The sequence below is a fragment of the Mus pahari genome, chromosome 5, assembly GCF_900095145.1.
Source record: "Mus pahari chromosome 5, PAHARI_EIJ_v1.1, whole genome shotgun sequence".
Taxonomy (NCBI): domain Eukaryota; kingdom Metazoa; phylum Chordata; class Mammalia; order Rodentia; family Muridae; genus Mus; species Mus pahari.
In genome coordinates this window covers 60,786,320-60,802,762 of record NC_034594.1, presented here as the reverse complement: position 1 = coordinate 60,802,762, position 16,443 = coordinate 60,786,320, and the positions used below count along the sequence as shown (strand labels likewise).

General features: G+C 42.5%; 1 protein-coding gene across 2 annotated transcripts in view; it reads right to left on the bottom strand.

Moving 5' to 3' along the window:
• Positions 1 to 16,443, bottom strand: part of Col4a3 (collagen type IV alpha 3 chain) — a 138,767-nt gene that overhangs the window by 47,632 nt on the left and 74,692 nt on the right. For both annotated transcript variants that reach the window (XR_003843853.1, XM_021197823.2), the window contains exons 12-25: positions 16,033 to 16,074; positions 15,318 to 15,395; positions 12,610 to 12,672; positions 11,811 to 11,870; positions 10,351 to 10,395; positions 9,645 to 9,698; positions 7,934 to 7,975; positions 5,905 to 5,989; positions 5,579 to 5,614; positions 3,910 to 4,074; positions 3,237 to 3,326; positions 2,721 to 2,816; positions 1,510 to 1,580; positions 781 to 963 (exon numbers count right to left, since the gene is read on the bottom strand). Coding sequence is in view for 1 of the 2 variants with exons in the window: in XM_021197823.2 (XP_021053482.1) it covers positions 781 to 963; positions 1,510 to 1,580; positions 2,721 to 2,816; positions 3,237 to 3,326; positions 3,910 to 4,074; positions 5,579 to 5,614; positions 5,905 to 5,989; positions 7,934 to 7,975; positions 9,645 to 9,698; positions 10,351 to 10,395; positions 11,811 to 11,870; positions 12,610 to 12,672; positions 15,318 to 15,395; positions 16,033 to 16,074 (1,110 nt within the window). In the remaining variant the exon portion in view is untranslated. The remainder of the gene's footprint in view (positions 1 to 780; positions 964 to 1,509; positions 1,581 to 2,720; positions 2,817 to 3,236; positions 3,327 to 3,909; positions 4,075 to 5,578; positions 5,615 to 5,904; positions 5,990 to 7,933; positions 7,976 to 9,644; positions 9,699 to 10,350; positions 10,396 to 11,810; positions 11,871 to 12,609; positions 12,673 to 15,317; positions 15,396 to 16,032; positions 16,075 to 16,443) is intronic.

Below are 16,443 nucleotides of genomic sequence, written 5' to 3'. Positions count from 1 at the left end.
CCCAGGTCCATCATGGAGAAGCTTGGTTTGTCACTCTGTGACGTTTTCAGGTGGATGTGTGAGATACTCTGTCTCATAAAAAGAATAAAACTCGCATAACCTGAAATGTCTTGCACATTTTATCTTTTTACATGACTACCACAGCCTTAAATATTGTATCTTTTATGCATTTACTAGAAGAATAGGGATGACCCCAGAAACATTTACTAAAAATTTCCCTTGCTAGCCGTATTCTGTTCTTTCCTTTTCCTTTCCTCCTTTTTCAGCCCCATTCTTCTCTCATTTCTTTTTGAGACAGGCTCGCACATACCCCATGTTGGCCTAGAGCTTCCTATGTAGCTGAGAATGACCGTGACCTTCTGCTATCACAACCTTGGTGCTTGGATTACAAGCAGGCTCAATCATGGCCAGTTTGTTCACTGTTGATCAAATCCAGGGCTTCCTCTGTGCTAGGAAGGATGCAGCCAACTGACCCATATACTACTCTGATTTTTTTTTTGTTGTTGTTGTTATCTTTTCTACAGATGTACTTGATCCATATATTGAGATAGGAGCTATAAGCCAGAGTCAGGGTAGAGTCTCCACTGGGCTAAGCCACTAAAAGGAGCTTATTTATTTGGTCAAAATACTGTCGATATTGGCTTGAGTTATTACTGTTATTTTGAAGATGCCTGTGTTGTCTAGAGTGGAAAACGACGTATTTTTGGCAATCACATTATCTCCTAGTTTCTGAGGACTTATGACAGGGTGGAAGATGGGAAAGAAATCTTAAATACAAACCGGTTCACCCCGAGGTCCTGGTGGTCCTTTCGCTCCTGGACCTCCAGGAATTCCATCAAAGCCCTTTCTCCCGGGCAGGCCTCTGGGTCCAGGATCACCAGGATCACCCACTTGCCCCCAGGGTAGAGGTGTGTCCCCTTTGTCTCCTTTAAGTCCTGGATGCCCTTGGTCACCTGGGAATCCCTATGGTGACACAAAAGTGAATCAATCCACTGTTTTGCTAGAACTGTCTTTGGTCAGTCTTAAAAATATTATCAATAAGACCTTTTTAATTTTAATAAACATAGATTTGCCCCTAAATGCACATAATATTTATATGTTGATAGACATATGTAGTTGTGTGTTTATATAAAATATAAAATATATACATATATTAAATACATGTTAGTTAGTGATTAGTTATTGTAACTCTGGCTGAGTAGACAGTTCAGTACCTATTTCACAGAGACTGCCCATGTTCTTTCCTTAGTCTCAGAGTCTTTCTTCTGCTCTAAAGGTTAATGCAAGAACGTGGATATCTCTTGGCATACATTACTTTTGGTGGAGGGAGTTGCTTTTTAAAACAGGGTCTTAAACTGTAGACCAAACTGACATTTAAGACACCTTTCAACTCCTGAATTAAAGACCTACACTTGGCCACAGACTACAGACTTATGTGTGATGCAGCCACATTTCCAGAGTGCTCAGCTTTCCAAGGTGAAACTAAAGTTTAGAACCATGAAATCTTACTGCAAATCCTGGGAGACCTGCACTTCCTGGGGACCCTGGGTTTCCCTTCAGACCAGGCGCACCTCGTCCTCCTGCAAAGCAATTTATTATGTGCTATTGAACAGAGCAGTGCAGTGTATGGAGAAAATATATTTCCTTGTGAGGACAGAAAGACAATTTCCACCCTAAAACATCCATGCAGTCAAAATTTGTCAACTGGAACGCTTAGATCCTGGCTTCCTAGTCCCCTCCCATCCTTGTAATTTTAAGGACATATATATTGATTTTTCCTATATATGCTCATTGAAAGAAAATTACACAGAAGACGATGAATACTACAAATCTACCATCAGAAAGATAATATTCGCTCAACTCTGGTATATATTGTACATGTTTACATTCATAAATTTATAAGGCTCATGTAGATACTATTTTAGAGTCATTCAATATACATACAAATAAATGTAGATGTATAGATTCACTTCAAAATCTCTTTGACTATTATCCAGCTAGCCTAGCCACTGTGTTTTAGCTAACTGTGGCTTTTAGACTTCTAGGTTGTGTTTCCAACTTTTAGCCATTGTCATCAATGCTAAGGAAGTATCTTTAGATATTTAGCTCTCCAAATGTGCAAGTCTTCTATCTGTCTTAGATATGGGAAGCTAACATGGCTGATGATGTGTTTCCCCTTTGAAAAGTTGATTCGGCACCTAATATTAAATAAAACAACCTGGTCTTTTAAATAAAAATCTTTCTCATGAGAAAGGACATATAATTCTGAAGAGTACAATAGGCTAGAAGAGAGGGAGGGCCTAACAGGCTCTTGAAAGTGCCCTTCTGGCTTCCTTACCACTGTCACCCTCAGTGCTGCAGACATACATGGCTGCTAAGTTTTCATTGCACTGGAATACTCTATATGTCCCCGAGTCTCTCAGAAGTGGGACTGGAAGAGCTGTGTGTTTGGCAAGGTAGTTTCCTTATTCTATGTGAAAATCCATGTAGGACTCTCTTTACCAGTCCCAGGGGGTAAGAGTCTTGCAAGAATTCAGCTGCCCAAATATACATGGAAACAATAGTAGGCTTATGAGATTTTTGGCGACTTCATGGTAACACACTGTCTTCAGAACTCTTAATTCATTATGACATCTAGGCAACATAATACTCTCTTAAATATCTCAGTACACTTATTTTCTGTCCTTAGAACGCTACATTTTCATGAAAGTGGTCCATACCTGGGATTCCTTTGACACCATCTAATCCTGGAAAGCCTGGGGCTCCAGGGGGCCCTGGGAAGCAGTGACACTCAGTGCACAGACTGCCTGGTTCTCCTGCAGTGGGACAGCACATGTGTTGCTTGCCAGCCACACAGAGTGGTCAGGAAGGGCAGGCACTCCCCACCCACCAGTCGTTATTTAAACATATTTTTTTGTCGTTATTGTGAAACTAATCATTGTTTGCGTCAATTCACAATCCCATGTATGATATGCTCTTGTGAGCTGTAGCTTTTTGAGAGAGAAAAGTCCAAGACAGAGAAAAGTGTAGACGAAGCATCCGTTGTCTCCGTCTTTCCCTATGCAAGTAGGATAGGCTCTTACTTTCGGCTTAGCCAGCAATTCACTGCAGGTTAAATGGACTGCCAATTGACAGATAGGTGAATACTCCTAGGTAATTTGTTTGGAAAAGAAGTCATTCTCTGACTAAAGGGGGGGGGTGGAACCTGAGAAGCAGTGATGGGTGTGGGCTTTTACCTTTGGGTCCATCAAGTCCTGGATCTCCTGGAGGTCCTGTATTGCCTGGTGCTCCATGCTCACCAGGGGAACATTGAAAAACAATGTCACCTAGGAAAAGATCAGGGTTTTGTTGTTGTTGTTGTTGTTGTTGTTATGTGTGTGTGTGTGTGTGTGTGTGTGTGTGTGTGTGTATGTTCCTAGGGGGAGGTCTGGGGATGTAGCTCAAGGGTTAGAGTGGTTAGAGTGCATGTCTGATACATACCAGATGCATAAGGTCCTGGATTCAATTATCAACAGTGAAAAAACACAAAGCAAACAGTAGCTGCCGCTGCCGCCGCCGCCACCGCCCCCACACACATACACAGGTCTGTGTGCAGACACTCTCCATTAATTTTTATTTGTGCTTTTCCAAAAAGCATATTTTAAATACACTTATGATTTTACATGCATCTCCTCCATCCTTCTGGTGGAAGACGAGCCTTTAGTTTATCCACAAGTGAGAAGACACATGCTGGCCAGCTCTTACAAAGATGCATTGTTGTGTTATGTTCCGTTTTCTAGGACTGTACTACAGGCCCGTGCTCCTGCTCCTGAGTGTAGATGGGTTGGATGTAGTTGTTCTTTGGAAGTTCTATTGCGCTGCCATATCACAGGGAAACAGAAACCTAACCAGTCCGTTTTATATCTTTACCTGGAGGTCCTGGCGGTCCTGGCGGGCCTGGTGGACCTGGTGAGCCAGGACATCCCAGGGGTCCAGGAGGACCCACAGTGTCTTTTCCAGGGGGTCCTCTCTCTCCTTTACACCCTTTCAAGCCTGGCCATCCAGCGTGTCCTTTGGGTCCAGGCCTTGACAGTCCTTGGAAGAAAGAACCATTTGTAGTGTTTTAATTTTTCTCTTGATGAGTATGTTTATTTTTCAGTTCAAAATAGAATGATAAATTCTTTTTTACAAGAGTTGAAAACTACATAAAAGCATATAAAACCAAACTGTGAATATCTTTTCTTTCTCGGTGGCCTCGTTACATTTACATTCTATTATATTAAGACAACATGTAAAAACAGTCCCACAAGATCACTCATGTGATTTATTACAAGGAGCTAAGACTGAGTCTGAGCTGTGATGTAAGCTTTATATACAAGGACTTGTGAAAAGTTCTTGCATGGGTGCTATTCTGTAGATTTATTATTTTAATTAGAGATTAGAGGATGCTTAATTTTGGCACTCCCAAATAAGAAAGAACAAGTTGTAATTAAAATGTATTCCCACCATGAGAGGATGGGGAAGGCAGGCATATCTGCATACAGATGTTAAGTCAGATGGTATAGACCCAACTCTAAGTCAGCACTGTTTCAATTTTGAACTTCTGCCTCATAAACAGTTAAACTGTTAAAAGGAGTGCTATCACTGCCATACCAGCTGAGAATCCAGCCGGGGTTGTTAGTGGAGCCTAAAGCCAAATCCTTCTGATGCTCATCGGCTGCAGAATTTTGTGATTTTCTGTTCACTGTCTTCTTAGAGGAGGCTATGCTTTCCTTAGGGGGCATGGAATGGAGAAGGAAGTTTTTTATCCAGATGTCTAAAAAAAATACTCTGTTGCTCATTCCAGCTTTGGGAGATGCCCACCGTTAAAGTGTCTATGAGGGTGTATATACATGTGTGTATGTAGTGGGTACATACAGGCACAATACTTGTCGATTTCTGTATCTATTACATTTTCTTCCTTTAAAAAGAACATGGCACAGTTACTGGGGATGGGCTTTTAAGAATCCACGTCTAATGCTATTCTCTATCGCCTGGAAGGTAAACATTCAAATGGCTCAGAGACAAAAATGTAAAACTTTACAAAAATAGTGCCAGGTATGGTGGTACACACCAATAATCCCAGCACTCAGGAGGCAGAGACAGGTGTATTTTTGAGTTCTGGGACAGTCTGGTCTACAGAGTGAGTTCCAGGACATCCAGGGGTAGGTAGACAGGGAAATTCTTTTTTTGAAAAACCAAACCAAATCAAACAACAACTTTACAGGAAAAGTGTAATTTAGGTATCTTTGTACCCTGTATTATATAATGAAAATGAGTATTTTCAACCAGTCTACTTGCTGTGACATCAGTGTTCTGTATCTTTGTATCACCTTTGAGGATCAGGGCTCGGCTCATACCCCAAAATTATATGCTTGCCCTTAAAACCATGGAGAGCTACTTCATCAGTTTGTTTCAATACCTGCAACGTTTCCAACATAGGCCACAAATATAACCAGCAAGAAGCTAGAAACTCTGTTTAGTTTCAATCAATGAAAAATTTTCTTTGATAAGTAATATGAAACGAACAAGGACAGTATTCAAAGAAGCACAGACATACCAGGACTTCCAGGGACTCCAGGGGGACCACTTGGACCTGGGAACACATCGTATCAGTTAATTGCTTGCAAAATTATAGGTGTTCCCCTGTTCACTTTAAAATTCAATGGCGATATCATTGTAGTTATTATTCAATTTTTTTAGGTATACCACTTACAAAATTTTCATGTAAAATATAAAAATTAGAAACACAAAAAGTATCTCCACTGATGAACAGGAAGACTTCCTCTTTCTTCCTTCCCTTGCAACTCTCATAGTTCTAGAAACACTACTCATCAACTTGAAAGAACCATGATGATAAAGGCTTTAGGAAGAAGTGTATCTTACCCTGTGGGCCACGGGCTCCTTTGGGCCCAGGCGGGCCAGGCATTCCTTTCTCTCCCTTTTCCAGGTATGCGTCATAATATTCTGTCTTAAAGGAAAAGGCAAAGAATAAATAGGAAGGAGAGCTATGGGTGGAATGCTTGCCAACTCCACTTACTTCAGGCTTTTTATTTTGGCCTAAAAGAGAATTTCCTTGTTTACCTAAGTTCAAAGGTTTTTATATTAGCATGTATTCGGTAGTCACGCCCATACCAGTGAATAGATGTATAGACAAAGATGACCTTTCTGATATTACCATATAGTTTATGGGTTTTCAGTTACAAACTATATTTAATTTAATTACATTAAAAAAATTTTTTTTTCTGGTTGAGACTCAAACTCAGGGCCTTATGCCTGCAAGCACTGGACCACCGAACTATGTTCTTAGCCCTAAAAATATATTTTAAAAATGATGTGACTAAACTAACACATTTGTTGACTTCAAAACAAAGTAACAAGAACCTTTATTTAATCTTCACGTATCACAAATGTATCAGTGAAGACAGGTAGGGTACCTCACAAACATTATCGGTGACAAGGCCACAGTAGTGATTGTCATAAATTCTACAATATTATATGTGCACCAGTGGGGTACTTGACTCTGCTACAATGTATGATGTCACAGAAGAAAAGTAGCCCTTCAAAATTTCCTAGCAGTTCCATAAAAACTTTCTTGGGGGGTGACTTGCCTCTGAAACAGGAAGATACAGATTTTTGGGACCCACCTTCATTCAGTTATGTAGAGTGAAGTTACATAGCTTGGGAAGGGGGTCTGAGAACTGCCTTTAAAAAAAAGACTTATTTTATGTATATGAGTGTTTGCTTGTATATATTATGTGTACCACTCATGTGCCTGATTCTCAGAGGTTTGAAGAGGACATTGGATGCCCTGGAACTGGAGTAACTGATGGTTATGAACCACCATGTTTGTGCTGGGAGACAAACCCATGTTCTTTGCAAGGACAAGTACTTTTAAGTACTAGTCCTTAGTAAGATGCTAAGTCATCTCTTCAGCAGCCCATTTTGTTTGTGTGTGTGTGTGTGTGTGTGTGTGTGTGTGTGTGCGCGCGCACGTGTGTTTGTGTGTGCATGTGAGTGCAGATTCCCAAAGTGTTCAGAGCCTCAGAACCTCTGACACTGGGGTCGCAAATGATTATGTGCTGCTGGCCAGTGTGGGTGCTAAGAACTGAACTCAGGTCTCCTGAATGAGCAGTAGACACTTAACCTCGGAACCATCTGTCCAGCCTTGAGAACTACACTTTTAACAAAATGAACCCCATGACATCCTAGGCCATTTTTACAGGCTGTACAAGCAGACCCAGAAACTCTGCTCAGCACATTGGATATGAGACCAACTGCTTTGGAGAAATGAGCAGATGCCAGACCTGAGAGCCAGCGGTCCCTCACATCCTTCTTGTGAGGCCTGCTTTCTTGTGAGTATCATCATATTCATATCTGCACTGGGCCAGGCAGTGCTCTCTGGGTATGGACCTTGGGTTGTAGGGACTGGTCCTTGACGACCTACACTAAACCTATGGCTGAGCTCTGGCTGCCTGCCTGCTGTTAAAAGTGGGCCATGCCAAGAGAAGGAATGAGCTCTTTAATTTCTCAGTACCCTACCTGTCTTCAGCAGCAGCCGTTTTATTCCACCCTGAGAACACAGGGTCGCCTTGGGTAAACTGAGACTAGGCCATGTTTTTGTTGTTGTTGTTGTTGTTTTCATTTTGCTTTTTTGTTTTGTTTGTTTACTCTTCTTGTTCAGAGTTCAAGATGGACTTTATTAGTGCATTTTAAGGACCAAACATAACCAAAACGAAATATTTATCCATTGTCAAATAGGTAAATAATGACCATAACTAATTTTTGCCTTGCCAAAATGTAAATGTAAATGCTTTCTTATTCATTATAGCAGTTAATGAGAAATAGTGATTTAAAATTTGCTCAGAACTTGGAAGAACTTGACTCTGACATTGTTATCTCCCGTTACACTTACTGGACCAGGAAATCCCGGGGGGCCAATGTCTCCTTTCCTCCCCTAAATGGAAAGAGAGTTACCGGTGAGTATGCGGGCCCGGGGTGGCCTCAGTAAAGAACCAAATGCAAGGTTGCACAGTAAATTACTAGTAAGGAAGTGTCCTTTAGGTATAATAGTCACACCCGATTGCACGGTTTGTGATTGCCTTGAAATCGTCTTCCTGGAGAGCCGTTGGATACTGGGTATCCCCAGAGTTTTGTCTTTCAAGGCTGGGAAGAAGTGAATGGTAGCCAGCCCGTTCTACAGCTTTCCTTTAAACTGCCGCCTTATGGTCACATGCCTTGCACGTCCACATTGTCACACAGACTGTAGTTATAGGGTAGCCAGGCTAGGGTTTCAGTTAAAGCCCAGTGTATCCAACCTCCTTTGTTTCAAGAGGGCAACCCAAAATTCTCCCAGGAAGATTATTAAAAGACAAACTTTGAACCTGAACATCTATCTTGGCATACGGGCATTATTTGTGAACAGCCACAGCATATCAGAAACAGGTGGTATAAACTATACGACTAGTTAACTGAGACTTTTTAGGGACACATGACACAGATGAGGTTCCAGGGTCCAAGCCTACACTCGGCCTCAGATGACCAGATGGATTCCTGTTAAGGACGGGCTTTTTCTGAAAACCCCCTCATAGGGAGTGATTCTCCACTATAGAGTCCTGAGCCAGTCAACCTTAGGTTCAACTAACAGCTCAGAGTTTTTTATTCTCATTATTGTTTTACTTTCCAGCATTTAAAGAAATGTGATATTTAAAAAAGATTACAAAGGTCTGTCACTTCTTTTCAGACTACTATCAATTACCAACAGAGTAAATTTATATTACTCCATGGGGAAATCTCTGTTTAACATAAGAGTCAACAAGCTTGCTTTACAAATGCACAAACATCTCCGTGATAACCAGCACTGATAGAGGCAGAGGAAAGGACCCAAGAAGAGGAATCTTTCCCCCAGGACTGTCAGAATGTCTGGTCCCTATTAATAATTCTTGCTTCACATATTTATTGAGTCCTTGCCTGAAACTGAGAACATCTCATTTGGTGATCTTCTTGGATTCCCTACCAATTAATCACAGCTTTTAATCTCAATACTTGGTTAATAAAAACACGGTAATTTTTTTTTTTAAAAGCAATACATATGGGCAGGTGAGATGGGTAAAGGGGCTTGCCACCAAGCCTGATTATCCAAGTTTGATTCCTCAAGCCCACATGGTCGAAGAGAGAACCAACCACAAGTTGTCCTCCGACCTCCACAAGTGGGCTCTGGTTCGTGTGCCTTCCCGCCATAAATAAAAGTGAGATGAAAAGCAACAAAAAACCCTACTGGAAACGGAAATTTCCAGGGTTATGACAGGAATGAATCAGACAGCCTGAAAGGGATCGGTGAGGGAGGAGGAACACCCGCAAAGCCTGGCGTGTGGTAGGTACCCCACGCAAGACAACCTTCTCGTCTGTGAAATGGGACTCATACCCGTTTTCCAGGAGCGACTTTGGGATCAAGTAGGAATATCTGAGTAAGCATTCAGCTGGGCAGATGACAAGCTTAGCAATGCTGACAGCTTTCATTATATGTGCAAACCTCAGAAGACAGACTTGAAACTTTTATCCAATTCAATGTCAACTAACGCAGGCACTGCCCAACCACTTGGGAAAGGCTAAAGGTGGGATGTTACCTTAATGCCGGCTTCACCCCTCAACCCAGGAAAGCCCCTGTTGCCTTTGGCTCCCTGTAGAAAAAGATAAAAGGACAGCAGACCAGAAGATATGAGTCAGTTGTGTTTGCATTGAAGTATGTTGCAGTCGGAACTTATTTAGCTCTTAAATATTTAAAGGTTATTTTCAAAGTCAACATGTAATAGCTGTACAAACATCTGGTATACAGTGGATGTTTCCAGATCACACTGGTGGTGATAGATACAACCATACTGTATCTATTAGATTGTGTTCTTGGTGTATTGATCAGGGCAGGGAACTAGCATATCCACCCCTGCAATTATTTATAATTTCAATATGGAGTTAAAAACCCTCTTAGCTATTTTCAAGTAGACAGTACACCAGTGCTGATTATAGTTGCCTTACTGTGAGACTGTGCCTGGAATTAAATGTAACATCTGTACTCATAAACTAACCACTTCCTGTCCCTCCAACTAACCACACCTCTCAGCTTGGGACATTCACACTGTCTCTGAGAGATCAGCTTCTGTGGCCACCATGTCTGAGAAGATCATGCAGTACTGGTCTTGCTGATTTGAGTGGGTTCAGTTTATCTTTCCAAAGTGGGTCTATAGAACCAAGTGTAGTTTTTAAAAGTTGAAACTTCCTGATGACTATCAGCTAACCTTCCTCGGCTACCCATGATTATCAACAGGCATGTCTTACCTCAGTGCCAGGGAAGCCAGGGGCACCATCTTTTCCAGGTTTGCCCTAAAACAAAAGCACTTAAGTTAACAAACATGTTAACTTCAGTAAACATAGAAAACATCTATGCCATAATCTCCTTTAAACACAGGACAAGAAAGCCTCAGGGAGCGTCCTCACTGACTGTTGGATTTCATAAGGTAAGACTTCCAGTCACTGAACAGCAATGGGTGTCTTCTACTAGGGAAGGCAGAAGGTGGAAGGCAGGCAGGATCAGTGGTTAGAGTCAAAATGAGAGAGAGAGAGAGAGAGAGAGAGAGAGAGAGAGAGAGAGAGGAGGGGAAGAGGNNGAGAGGGAGAGAGGGAGAGAGGGAGAGAGGGAGAGAGGGAGAATCGCCGCCGCTTTCCACCCCGGGCTAACTCGCTTTTTGCTGCCTCCCCACAGTTGTGCCTGAGCTTCACCATCTTGTCTCTCTTCTCTGGTCACCGACCATATTCCCCCCCCCCCGTTTCTCTCTTCCCCATTTTAAAATGGAAGGAAAAAAAAATTTAAGAACATTTTTTTGCCTTTTTTGGAGAAAAAGAAACTTGATGCATATGAAATGCAGAAAACAAAAAGAAAGAACTTTTGCATTTTTGGAGTGGCACGTGGCAGGGGATGGGGTATTTTCGAACGATTTACAGGGGAGAGGGAGAGAGGGAGGAGAGAGGGAGAGAGGGAGAGAGGGAGGAGAGAGGGAGAGAGGGAGAGAAAGAGGGATTAGTTAAACCTTGAGTGGAGTTCATGTCTATCATGGAAAGGGAACCAGGGAAGCACCAAGCAGAGAAGTAAATAAAGAATTTAGAAAGAAGGAAGTGTTTGCACTGTATTATTTAAATGTAATCTCTTAAATCCTAGCTAAGTATTTAAATATATATGTATCTAAAACATATATTGTGGTATCTCGGCAGACATGATTTTTAGATGAAATCCTATGCCAGGACCCTTCCTGATAGGAGTAAAAATCAGGCAAGCTGAATCATTTTCCTTGAATACCCCACTCCACTTTCTCCTGAACGTATGTTTCTTAGAGTTTCTACATGCTTTATCTGTTTAAGTTTTCCCAAATGGAGCTGAGCAGCAGAACTGGTCCCCATTTGCTTCTGTGTTCTCATCATCCCACTTATAGACACACTATCCCCTATTTCCTGTGGGAGTGTTCTGTCTTCACTCTGACTGGTTCTGATGAGCTGTCACTCACAGGAGTTCACTGCCTAGCCAATCAAGGACCTTTCTCCGGTGGCCATAGACATTGCTGCAGAGTGAGACAAATAGGTCTTTCCAGATAAAAAATAAATTGCACCTACCAAAACTTAAATGCATTAAAACAAACAAACAAACAAACAAGCCCATAGCTAGTTGGAGCATCTTACTCTGTAACCCAAAGAGTCCCAGGCTCTGCCTTTCCTGGGTTGCACACGCTGTTGAATTGCCACCTTACCCGAGGACCAGGCTCTCCAGGCGCACCCTTTTCTGATCCATAGGAATCTCCAGGCGGCCCCTGTATAATTAGAGTTATGAAATGCTTTAGAAATGACTGATTATGGGCTGGTGAGATGGCTCAGTGGGTAAGAGCACCCGACTGCTCTTCCGAAGGTCCAGAGTTCAAATCCCAGCAACCACATGGTGGCTCATAACCATCCATAACAAGATCTGACTCCCTCTTCTGGAGTGTCTGAAGACAGCTACAGTGTACTTACATTAAATAAATAAATAAATATTAAAAAAAAAGAAATGACTGATTATTTAATTGATTAAGAATAATGTGTCTCTTCTATTTGCCATATTTAAAACTAAATAATCTAAAAGAGAAATTTATTATAAGAATTAGTTTAGATATTCAAAAGCCGGTTCTATAGGCAGGTCACACATATAAAATAGTGCAGAGGTTTCATCTAGAAATGGCTGCAAAATAGTTCTAGAACATTCCTGGGCTTTGTGTTTTAGTAACTATCAATATTTAAAGGTGGAACATTCATTAAAATAAAGATGAGGATGGACCTAAGTGAACTCAGTGTGCTATTGATTAAGAATAAGGCATGGAGGTGGTATGGGTGTGATCAGAAAGGTGGGGGCATGGTCAGAGGAGGGGCAGGAGTGGAGAGGGAAGTCATGGGTGGATATAACCAAGACACAATGTAGCCATGTATGAAATTGTCAAAGAATAACAATATCCTTAACCATAGGAAATAAAGTTCTGCTTTATGTGTCACAGGAACAAAAGGACTGAAATGACCTACCGAGGGTCCAGGAGGTCCAGGTTCACCCGTCTCTCCCTCATCTCCTTTCTCTCCCTTGAAGTCCTGTCATCAATACAGTTCAAGGCCATTATCACACACGAACCAAATAAGATGAGCCCAGTCCCATTTAGAAATACCTTCTGTCCAGTGAAATGAGGCCTGAAAACCAGCACTGGGCCTCATGACAACAGCCCAGTGGTTCTTCCCATCATTCAGATTTTATACAGGATCTCACATTAATACTGTTGTAACCTTTAACCAAAGAAATATCTTTGTATATCCCCAGTAGGAATCTACTTTGTCAGTTACTGTTACATCTGCCAGCCAATAAAGGTGTAAGGTCAGTGTTCTTCTAAACCCTGTCTCTAATCATCTACTAGGGTAAATTGAAATGGATAACACAGGAAAACCAAACATCATATGGTATTTGGTAGAGCTCAGACTTCTAAACCCTTTAAGGTCAGGATGTAGCTGTGACTACTTTTGATTTAAAGCATTTTTATCACCTTCGGGAAGGCTGTGGTATATCCTTAATTAAAATGTGTTTTTGTGCCTGTGAGGTAGCTCTGGAGAGGACCCTGGGCCCTGGATCTGATCCTTGGCACCAGCACCCCCATCCCAAAGATCAGACAAGTATTCTCTCCATATGTCGTCAACCCTTAAGCAACAGTATTCGTCTGGGAACGAACCTTAAATCCACCCATTATGAGATGAAAAAGATCAAGAATATTCAAATAATCAAATGATAGCCTGGTTCCTGACTCTCAAGGGCAGGGCTGCTGTTGGTTGCTTTTCTGTGTCCCTTCTGTCATGTCATGGGTGGCACAAGGGTGTACAGGATGATGTGGAAAGAACGTCACTGAGTATTTGAAGCACTACAAGAGGCAGCTTCTTAATCTACACATCTTGGGGGAGCAGGGAAGAAATGTGATCCCTTGGTAAAGAAACTGTTATGTAAGTTGAATCTCTATACCTGTGTGTATATGTTTTTAACAATAAAGCGTGGGCTGAGAATACAAAACAAAACAAAACAAGAACAAAAACAAAAAACAACGAAACAAAAAAAAAAAACAAGAGTATCCCATGGATCAAATTACATAATATTTATTTACAATATTATATTTTTTTCTTACTGAACCAACTTTCTATGACAGAACATTCATTTCTATTATAGCACATTCACGTCTAACACATTAAAATTGCTTTTATTGGAATAACACTTTCTTGTCCGGATGCTGTCATGATGAATTGGCCTCTGGAAGAGCAGCCAGTGCTCTTAAACACTGAGCCATCTCTCCAGCCCAAAAGTATCAATTTTTAAACAATGATGTTTTAGATCTCATTAATTTACTTTATGCTAATGGTCTCTGAAGAATTAAATTATTTTCTCCAGGCCATATGTTCCCATCTTCAATGTTAATTTTTTTTCATATTACATCCCACCATGCTTTCTTTGAACTCCTTCTAGCTGTGTTCTGGTCATTTAGACTATGTACAGTTGGATGGTGGTTATAGGGCTTCTTCTTTGTATAAAGATAATATTCTAAGATTAGCAGAGGTGATGGTTGCCCAACTGAGTGAACATGAAAAGCCACCCAGTTGATCATAAACGAGGGAATATTATACCCATGGGGTATACTTTTTAAAAAGCATATTTTATATTTAAATCATGTCTCAACTAAATTATTATCCAAAGCAATAAAGTATAATTTTCAAAGAGGGGAGTTTGAGCTTCTCCATTAATTTGATTCTATTTGAATTCTTTCCTCTCCCAAGCTTTCCAAGTGCAGGCTGGTGGCTGACTTGGTGTAAACTCATTTCCTAAGCAACCAGTTCAGCTCTGTATCCTGGTCCTCTTAGCCATCCCAGCCTAGGAACAAAAAGCAATCCATGTCCAAAAGGACATGGAGTAGTGTTCTTGGTGAAGACTGGGTGAGGTTACAGTGGCCATGCAATCTAAAGGGTCCCATTAGATTGTAGTGCTCCTCTACTCTGCCTATGGGTCACTGCCATCCTATTGGATCAGAGCCACACATACTATGTAAGGGGACAATGAGTGACCACCCCACCTAGGGATCCATCCCTTCTGCAGACACCAAACCCAGACACTATTGTGGATGCCAAGAAGCACTTGCTGACAGGAGCCTGGCATGCCTGTCCCCTGAGAGCCTGACCAATACAGATGCGGATGCATGCAGCCCAGCCACCCATCAGACTGAGTACAGGGACCCCAGTGGAAGAGTTAGAGGAAGGACTGAAGGAGCTGAAGGGGTTTGCAACCCCATAGGAAGAACAACAATATCAACCAACCAGACCCCCCTCTCCCAGAGCTACCAGGGACTAAACCACCAACCAAAGAGTACATATGGAGCGACCCATGGTTTCAGCTACATATGTAGCAGAAGATGGCCTTCGGCATCAATGGGAGGGAAGGCCCTTGGTTCTGTGGAGACTCGATAACACCGTGTAGGGGGATGCTAGAGTCATAAAGTGGGAGTGAGTGGGTGGGTGGGGGGAGTACCCTCATAGAGACAGGGGGCCGGGGAGGGAGTGGGGGATTTGCAGAGGGGAAACTGGGAAGGGGGACAACATTTGAAATGGAAATAAATAAAATAACCAATAAAAAATCTAAAAAAAATTTTGAAAGGTTCAACAAGAGGTCTTTCCAGAAACAAAGGCACAACCACAGTCACAGAACACAGCCTTACTGATTTGTTGTATGGGTGGACGAGTGTAAAAATCACTGTTCCTGGTGGCCCAGGAGGTCCTGTTAATCCTTTCATACCCTAAAGACAAGCATAGCGGAGAATGAGAGCTACCCAGCATCACCCCCAGCATCAACCCCAGAACACCCCCAGCATCTCCCCCAACATCGTCCCCAGCATCCCCAGCATCACCCCAGCATCATCCTCAGCATCATCCCCAGCATCATCCCCAGCATCAACCCCAGAATCCCCAGCATCATCCCCAGCATCATCCCCAGCACCACCCCCACATCATCCCCAGCATCATCCCCAGCATCACCCCCAGCATCATCCCCAGCATCAACCCCAGCATCCCCAGCATCATTCCCAGCATCATCCCCAGCATCACCCCCAGCACCACCCCCACATCATCCCCAGGATCATCCCGAGCATCACCCCCAGCATCATCCCTAGCATCATCCCCAGCATCAACCCCAGCATCCCTAGCATTATCCCCAGCATCATCCCCAGCATCACCCCCAGCATCACCCCCAGAATCATCAGCTCCATTCTCTCAATGGTCTGTTTTCTTTTCTGCCCCCCCCCCCCAGGGTAAAACAGCAAATAAAAGTGCTCATTTCAACATGGCCAGTGAATGAACCAGAAACAAATGCACTGGGTGGGGATGGGGGTATCACACCTTCTGACCCACTCACACATACTGTGGTGTGTCCATTACCCTTTCTCCTTTTTGTCCTATCATGTAATCTCCCATGCCACCCTGTAAGAAAACATGAGATGCCATTGTTAGGTCTCAGGAAGTGAAGCTGTTCTACAGAAGGATTTCTGGAAGTTAGACAGAAGCCAGTATCCCTCAGATACGTGTGAAATGTCTCCCAGAGGAGTCATTTCCCCAGAAGGGGACATATGGCTCCACTGACATGCAGCACTGGTTTCCTGTTAGAGCCATACCTCAGGCTCCCTCAGTCCCTTCTCATAAGTGCTTGCTATTTCAAAGTCCCCACAATAGTCCTGGCCCTGCTCACCTCCCCAGGCTTTCCTCCTCCCAGATACCTGTTCGTTCTCTCTATAAAGAAAAAGTGTACTGTGTCTTCCATCCTCCCTCCCTCCCTCCCTCCCTCCCTCCCTC